The sequence below is a fragment of the Chamaea fasciata genome, unplaced genomic scaffold (genome assembly GCF_029207755.1).
Source record: "Chamaea fasciata isolate MVZ Bird 193981 ecotype frontalis unplaced genomic scaffold, bChaFas1.0.hap1 SCAF_25, whole genome shotgun sequence".
Classification (NCBI taxonomy): Eukaryota; Metazoa; Chordata; class Aves; order Passeriformes; family Sylviidae; genus Chamaea; species Chamaea fasciata.
In genome coordinates this window covers 749,349-757,602 of record NW_027094110.1, presented here as the reverse complement: position 1 = coordinate 757,602, position 8,254 = coordinate 749,349, and the positions used below count along the sequence as shown (strand labels likewise).

Sequence of the window (8,254 nt, the reverse complement as noted above, 5' to 3'; positions counted from 1 at the left end):
ATGGGACAGCAGTTCACCAATGCTGAAGGAGAGCAAGGAGAGATCGATGTTGCAGAGCTGCAGGAATGGTACAAGAAATTTGTGGTGGAATGTCCCAGTGGGACCCTCTTCATGCACGAGTTCAAGCGGTTCTTCGGGGTCCAGGACAACCAGGAGGCAGCAGAGTATGTGGAGAACATGTTCAGGGCTTTTGATAAGAACGGGGTAAGTGCTGAGGAGCTTTTGCAGTTATTTGTGTCACAATTTCCCAATCTCTCTTCTGCAGTGGGGACGTGTTTGGGTTGTGCCCACCCTTCATGGGACTGAGGTGGGCTGAGGGCAGGACAAGGAGCCCAGGCTGGCCTGGGTTTATCTCCTCAAGTCCCTGCCTAAACTAAGGTCAGGATGTCCCCTGAAGGGACTGAGGGGGGATTAAAAAGTTGAAACTTAGGCAGCCACACTTCAACACCCTCAAACAGCCAAGGCCCCACGTGGCACAAATATTTCTCTGTTGAGGTAGAGGGGAAACGACAGTGCAGGAAAATCCTACTCAGGTTCATTCTGTGCTGGAGGAAGTGTCTGTATCAAGTACGAGCAGGTGGTTTGTAATAAAACATTGATTTCAGCTTTGCTTTCCAAAAGCAGAGGAATGCTGAACAATTCAGTGTGGCTTGGATTCCCTTTGCCATATTTGTCATGAGACACCTGGGGAAAGCGGGTTTTCTGGTTTAGTCACAGCTCCTGCATTCCCTGCCTTGGCTGCTCAGCCAAATGGTTCAAGTGATTCTTCTCCTGAAGCTCTTGATCCTATTGCAGCTGTGGGGATGTTTGTTCCTTGTATCAATGCAGGAAAAGGGGATTCGAGTTGTTCATCTCTGATCAACTCATCTCCCTTAAGCTCCCCTTGAAAATAGGGTCAAAATCACATGGAAGTGGCAGCAAAAGTCAGTTTGTGGGAAAGGATTTAAAAGGCCGTGGGAGATGTTGGCAGGTCAGGCTTGTCTCAGAATTCTAAGTCGTAAAAACCCAAATTCCTGCAAAAAAAAAATGAAAGGTCCAGGTCCCAAATTCCGTTATGAAAGCTGTGGAGAAAAGGTAGCAGAGCAAACTGTGCATAAAAGATGAAATCCCATTCCGGATTTATAGGAGTTTTCCTACGAGGCCAGGGAATCTGTTTCTGAGGGATGCTGGCGAGGAGGAGCCCAGGCTGGGTGCACAGGGGTGTGGCTGTGCCTGCTGCTGCTCCTGAACTGCCACAGACCTTCCTCAGAGCGCCGAACAGACACCTGTCCCTTCCATTGCCCTTCTGGCAGTTTTAACCCCGGTTTTCTGGAAGCTGTAAAGCACTTTTCAGCTTCCTACCCCGCCAAGTGTCACCCAGCTGCTGCTTCTCTGTTGCCACAGGATAACACCATCGATTTTCTGGAATACGTGGCTGCCTTGAATCTTGTTCTACGAGGAAAACTGGAACACAAGCTGAGGTGGACGTTCAAAGTGTATGACAAGGATGGGAACGGCTGCATAGATAAACCTGAGCTGCTGGAAATCGTTGAGGTAAGTGGGCATTGCCCAATCCCCTTTTGAAGCAATCCCTGCTCTTTGGCAATGCGATGAGGCGTGCGGGGTTTGTGATAATCAGGATGCAAAGCTGCTGTGGACGGTGATGAAGTGAAAACGCCTGACCTTGGGGAAAGGGTTTGGAGCCTGCTGGGTGTCTGTGGGCTCTGCTCTGCCCAGAGGTGCAGCCTCTGGCTGCTGGGGGTCCTGCAGCTCTGCTCTGCCTTTCCTCTCAACCTCTCCTCACCCAGGTTCCCTGTGCTGGCCTGGGGAGGGGAATTTCACTCTGGGGCTGTGCCCTGGCTGGGTGGCTGGGGACAGAGCCCTCAGAGGTGCCAATCAGGGCCCAAATCCCTTTGAGCTGGTGCCTGTGGGGGTTCCTGCTGTGTCCTGCGCTGGGTTTAACCCTGGCTGTGTGGGGGCAGAGCAGAGGCCTCTCAGTGGTTCTGGGTTTGCTCGGCAAGGTGGGAGCTGCTCTCCTCCCAGGTGACAGAACAGGGGAAATCACCTCGAGCTGCACCAGGGGAGGTTTAGATGATTATTAGGGAAAATTTCTTCACTGAAAGGGTCCAGCCCCGACACGGGAATCACCATCCCTGCAGGGACAGAAGAGCTGTGTGATGTGACACCTGGGGACAGGGGTTAGGGGTGGCCTTGGCAGTGCTGGGGGAACAGTTGGGCTGGATGATCCTAAAGGGCTTTTCCAACCCCAAAGACGCTGTGGGGCTGAGCAGACAGCCAGGCTCCAGCACCTGTGCTCTTCCCTGAGGTGAAAAGCCTTGGTGGCTGTGCTGCAGCACCACTGGGGCTGTTCCCCTGGCCAGCAGTGCTCGGGAGGCTGAAACCACTGCTTATCCGCCCCTGAGCATCTCAGGGAGGGCAGTGGCAGGAATTGCCCCTGTTCCGGCTGGGAAGGTGAGCAGCTGGTGACAGCAGGTGTGACAGCAGGGCAGCCTGTCTGGGCCACGTCCCATTAGAGTTTTGAGGTCAGCCCAGAATTGCCCAGAACTGTGAGGCCACTGCTAATCCCCTCTCTTGGAAGACTTCACACAAAACCCTTCAGCCTAAGCAGCAAAGGTAACAATGGACAGGTGGTGCCACAGGAGGAGCAGATAAAGTCTGACCCTTTCCTGTGCCGAAGGGGAGCATAAAGTGTGGGTCAAAATTTGAGCTAAGACAGGGTCGATGTGCAGCCTGGAGAGAGGGCTGGGTTAGCGCAGGGGTGCCTGGCTTTGGATGTGAGCAAAAATTCACACTCAAGGCTCATGGGTTTTCCCATCAGTGAAACTCTTGCTTTGTTCTTTGCAAAGGAGCCCTGAGGTCTGCCCAGTGTGAGTAAGGAGAGCAGGAGGGCAGCAGCTTCACAGGGCAAATGAGGTAATTAATGTGCAGAGAGTGTAGGCACAAGGTCAGAGGTTCCAGTCCAGATCTGAGGCTGTTGAGGGGCAGATCTCTCCAGAAAGGTTAAACTCCCAGCCTTTGAAAAAGACCTTCACAGTGAGGGCACGATGACAGAGTTCAGTGCTTTCCATTTCCCAGCCCTTTTCCTAACTCGGGATCTCCCTTCAGTCTATCTACAGGCTGAAGAAGGTTTGTTGGTCAGACGTGGAGGACAGGACCCCGCTGCTGACCCCAGAGGAGGTGGTGGACAGGATATTTCAGCTGGTGGATGAGAACGGGGACGGTGAGTGATGGACGGCCCGGGCGGCATTCCTGCCTGCTGAGAGCTCCCCTGAGCTGGGCTGGCTGCCCGGGATGTGCCTGTGCAGAGATCACTTGGCTCTCTTGCCTTACATGCTGGGTTTGGTTCTGCTCTGTTCCACAGAGTCAAAAACCTCTTGGTGGAGCAGGGGGAAATCTTTTTCGTTGTAATTTTAATGTAAACCACCGAGGAGTCGCTGCTGGGGCTGGATTTTGGTGTCCCTCGGGTCCCATCCCCTGAGAGCCCCCAGCAGGCACAGGGCAGGTCCCAGTCCCAGCACACGGAGCTCAGTAAAGACGCTGGTGCCGGGCTGGGACTTGCAGGACCTGACTGGCACGGTCCTGGGGGAGCCTGGTGAGCCCCTGGAATCTCCTGTTGGGATGGGGCGGGAGGGAACGCGCTGGGTCACAGCCCCCGGCCCGGCAGAGCTGGGGACATTCCCCAGGATCGTGTCTGATGAGCGTCTTATCTGACACACGGATGGGAGTGCTTCTGCCTCCTCCTCTGTTATCTCTCGGGCTCTGACTGCCCGTCCCGTGTCCCCCGCTCTCACCCACAGGGCAGTTGTCTCTTGACGAGTTCATCGATGGGGCCAGGAAGGACAAGTGGGTGATGAAGATGCTGCAAATGGATGTGAACCCCGGGGGATGGATCACTGAGCAGAGGAGGAAGAGTGCTTTGTTCTGAGAAAATCCGGGTTTGACACAGCCGAAGCCGTGATGCTGACCCCCGAGTGTGACCCCTCCTCTAGCCTGGTAGTGACTTTCCTTTTTAATTCGATCTCAGCATCTTGAGTGGTTTAAGAGTCTCTCGATGTAAAACCCGCGTGCTGAGCACTGCTGGTACCCGGGGACTATTTCTGGCCCATGAATAAGTCTTGCTGTGTCCACAACACTGTGTTTGCCAGCTCTGCTTTTTGGCTACGCCCCGAGGAACAAACTTTTCGTGGCTTCCTGCAGCAGATCCTGAGCAGGGTTTGGGGCTGGGGAGGGAGGGATGCAGCCAGTGGTGCAGACTGCTGCTGGCGGCGCTCATTCCTGCAGAGCTGCAGCCCCCCAGGCCAGCACAGGGCTCTCTCTGGCTGCTGTTGGGTCTTCTGGGGCTCTCCGTGTGGGTTCTGCAGCCTTTCCTGCTGCTCAGATTCCTGCAGACCAACGCAGAACCACCAGAAATGAGAATCGGATCAGAGCAGCGGCCAGGACAGCACACAGAGCTGAGGGAAACAGGGTGAGGGCTGGGCAGGAGGAGCAGCAGCTCCTTCCTCTCCCTCCCGGGGACCAGAGGCTGCTCCTCCTGCCTGCCCAGAGGCCTGAGGGGCTGGGAGGTGCTGGCTGCAAAGGCTGACACTTCACGGCCCCACTCAGAGGACAGAACGGCACGGGTGTGACTCCGCTCCCTTTGGGCCCCTGGTTCTTGGGGAATCATCTCTCTGGAACAGCTTTTCCTGCTCTGGGAAGAGTGGATGAGCTCTGGGAGCTCCGGGATTTTCACTGCACTGGGAGAAGTTTAGTGTGGGAGCAGAGATGAGGGAAGAGGAGTTTTGCCTGGCAGCGTCTCTGCAATGAGAGGATTTGTGCTGCTCCAGTGGCAGGGCCACAGAATCAGAAATCATGGATGCTTTGGGTTGGGAGAAACCTTAAAAGTCCTGGATTTCCAACCCTCCTGCCCTGGGCAGGGATGCCACATCAGGTTGCTCCAAGCCCTGTCCAAGCTGGCCTTGAAAAGTGGAAAAAGTGACAAAAATTCCAGTACAGTGGTTTTACACTGGACTTAATTTAGCCCCAGACTAGAGATATAAAATTTACACACGTTGCAGGCTGAGCTCTGCTGTTCTAACCCATGTTTCTACATAGGTGTATGTGGGAAAAGAATTTGGGTTGAATCAATATTTTGGTTCACCTTTATTGGATTTACTGGTTCGTTTACAAGGAAGAAACTCCCCAGAAAAATAACATGAGTTCATCTGTTCCATTTTAATTTTCCCATGGGATCAGTGGGCCAGGTCATACCAATGAAAAGATTTACAACCCCTTTTTTGTGGCCTTTAATTAGGACCGTAGTAACTGTCATTAGCTGATTAGTTTGCTGGTTTGTGGTCTCGTCAGTTTACCCAGTGTTTAAATTCCACGGGGAAGTGTTCAGGATTAGACACAATCAGTGCTAGAGTTCAGATCGTGCTCATTTCCACTTTGAAATAGCTTTTCTATGAGTTCTCTGTAAATACCGAGCACTTTGTCGTGTGCTGACTTATCAGAGCTGATTAGGCTTGTGCTTTCTGCTGCTCTGAGGCAGCTGCTCAAAGCTCTCCCTAGTCAATAGTTCATCAGCCCAAGATCCGAAAGAAAAATCTGACTTCTGGCTTGAGAGCCTGGATGAAAACATTCACCTTCATTGATTTTCCAGCTTGTGAAAAAATGTTTTCATTGGAGGATACAAATCTCTAAGAATTCCTTGCATTTCAGCATCTCCACCAAGGTAACACACCCTGCTGCTCGCACGGATTTAGAGAGGCCGTTTAGTTCGTAGAATTGCATTTTGCTGCTTCACTGAAATGCTTCAAATTCTCCAGTTGTGCTCACCTGGTCAGCCCAGGCTCTGCAGGGGCTCTCTGGGGACCCCCAGGCCAGCAGCCCCTCCCCTGGTGAGCACTTGTACAGATGTCGGTGGAAGTTTTGTAAAACACGAATTGAATAAAGAAATATTTATTAAACCCCTCTGTTTCCTAGTATTTATTTGTTAATTAGGTGAAGAGCTGTGTAAGCAGCTGAGCATCTGACTGAAACTGTGGCCTGTGAGTGTGATATATTGAATTTAGGGGAGGAGCTGGGTAAGACAGAGATAAGGCAGAGATGACGATGCTGTTGCAGAGGCAGAGTAGGGAAGGAGCCTCTTCTGTTTAACTTCCGTGTGATGACAGCAAAAACCAGGAGAGTCTAATTAAAAAAACCCAGTAGGTGCTTAAAATGAAGTGAGCTGAGTGCTGCAATCAGTGCCCCCGCTGTAACCCTGCCAGGACGGGAGCAGGACCCTGGGGGCTCAGGACGGTTCCGTGTCCTGCGGCCCGGGCAGGTGTGGGGTGGAGGTGCAGGGGATGTGTTTGTGTCAGAGCTGGCAGAACCCAATGGAAAATCGTTCCTCTTATCAATTGTGTAATCTTTGGTCAAGAAGTCGCCAGGTGCTTTGGCCCGAGGGCTATTTTAAAGCCCTGGCTATAAACACCCTGATCTCCTCCCAAACTCCGTTCAACATTCAGGGCCGGCTCTTGATGTCAGGTATTTTGCATAATCCGTTTTCCAGACTTAGGGCCCAGCTCGAATTGGATTTGACTGATCGGATTTCTTTCTGCTCTAAACTGGGAAACAGGACGGCTTGGAAAAGGCAAATGCCACGTGATTTTCTGGGCTACCATCTGCTCCGTGCTGCATGCCCCTGCAGCTGGGCAGGTGGGATAACCAGGCTGGAAAGATGGAGCTGAGGCTGCTGTTGAAGGGAAAAGGGAGAAGGAGCCAAGGAGGCACCACATCCCAAAATACTCCGGGAGCTGCATCCCTGGAGAACGCGCTGAGCGGCAGGAATGGCAGGCTGAGGAGGAGAGAGGATCCCTGCACTGTGCTCAGCCCCGCTCTGTGTGCGCCTGAGGTTTGGGCAGGGGCTGCCCGGGGCAGGGTTTGTGTCCGGGTCATCCCCGAAGCTCCTGTGGGCAGGTTCCCTTCGAAAATCTCCTTGGGAAAGGCAGAGTGACCTCCTGAGCCCCGCGCTGGTCACTGCAGGCGCTGCCTGTGGGCTCAGTGGTTTCCTTACAGCACCCGCGCTCAGCCGTGCCACGGCAAAACTCCTTTCCTTCCTTTCCTCCCTTTCCTCCTTTATTTTCCTTCCTTTCTTTCCTTGCTGTCCTCCCTTTTCCTTTCCTTCCTTCTCCTTCCCTTTCTCTTCTTTCTTTCCTTCTAAGTGAAGTGCCCCGCAGAAGCTTCGAAAGTGTCTCAAGTGCGTCCCCCTCAAAGATCCTGCACTGAAGGATGTTCTGCGATCCGAGGAGCGCTGCCGGAGCTGCCGCAGAGCAGCCGAAACCCGGGAAAAGGGGCCCTGGGAAGCCCTTGGGTGTTTTGGGGGATTCCCTCGGGTTTGGGATCCCGGGGCCGGTCCCGGCGCGTTCCCGCTGCTCCCCGCGCGGCCAGCAGAGGGCGCTGCGGGACGGGCGGACACGGCGGGAGCGCGCGGGGACCGGAGGGGTCCAAAAACCGGGATGGGGACAGGATTGGACTGGGATGGGGACAGGGATGGGGACAGAGGGGTCCCGAAACCGGGACAGGGACAGGGATTGGACTGGGATGGGGACAGGGATGGGAACAGGGGGGTCCCAAAAACCGGGATGGGGACAGGATTGGACTGGGATGGGGACAGAGGAGGTCCCAAAAACCGGGACAGGGACAGGGATTGGACTGGGATGGGGACAGGGATGGGAACAGGGGGGTCCCAAAAACCGGGATGGGGACAGGGATTGGACTGGGATGGGGACAGGGATGGGAACAGGGGGGTCCCAAAAACCGGGATGGGGACAGGGATTGGACTGGGATGGGGACAGGGATGGGAACAGGGGGGTCCCAAAAACCGGGATGGGGACAGGGATTGGACTGGGATGGGGACAGGGATGGGAACAGGGGGGTCCCAAAAACTGGGATGGGGACAGGGATTGGACTGGGATGGGGACAGGGATGGGAACAGGGGGGTCCCAAAACCGGGATGGGGACAGGGATTGGACTGGGATGGGGACAGGGATGGGGACAGAGGGGTCCCAAAATTCGGGATGGGGACAGCACTTTTGGAGTAACTTTGCCTTTATAAATAGGAATCTGGCTGGTCAAAGCTGCTTCTTGCTGCTCCGTGGGCGCAGGGGAGAGGCTGGGGGGAGCTCGGGCGGGGCTGACTGTGTCTGTGCCCAGCGAGGCTGCTCAGGAAGCCCACGCTGAGCTGAGCTCAGCTCCCTCCTCGGGCTGGTGCAGAGCCAAAGGCCCTGAG

The 8,254-nt window shown here is 54.4% G+C and overlaps 1 protein-coding gene across 1 annotated transcript; it reads left to right on the top strand.

Moving 5' to 3' along the window:
* Nucleotides 1-4,125, top strand: GUCA1B (guanylate cyclase activator 1B). The gene is made up of 4 exons (XM_066203864.1): nucleotides 1-204; nucleotides 1,384-1,533; nucleotides 3,106-3,220; nucleotides 3,798-4,125. The coding sequence occupies exons 1-4, from the start codon at nucleotides 1-3 to the stop codon at nucleotides 3,923-3,925; spliced, it is 597 nt and encodes a 198-aa protein (XP_066059961.1). The 3' UTR covers nucleotides 3,926-4,125.
* The last annotated feature ends 4,129 nt before the right edge of the window (nucleotides 4,126-8,254 follow it).

Excerpts from the sequence above, each read along its gene's own strand:
- GUCA1B (XM_066203864.1), top strand. The coding sequence starts at position 1 with ATGGGACAGCAGTTCACCAATGCTGAAGGAGAGCAAGGAGAGATCGAT. Across the intron at positions 205-1,383 it reads GGGCTTTTGATAAGAACGGG|GATAACACCATCGATTTTCT; the intron begins GTAAGTGCTGAG and ends CTGTTGCCACAG. Across the intron at positions 1,534-3,105 it reads AGCTGCTGGAAATCGTTGAG|TCTATCTACAGGCTGAAGAA; the intron begins GTAAGTGGGCAT and ends ATCTCCCTTCAG.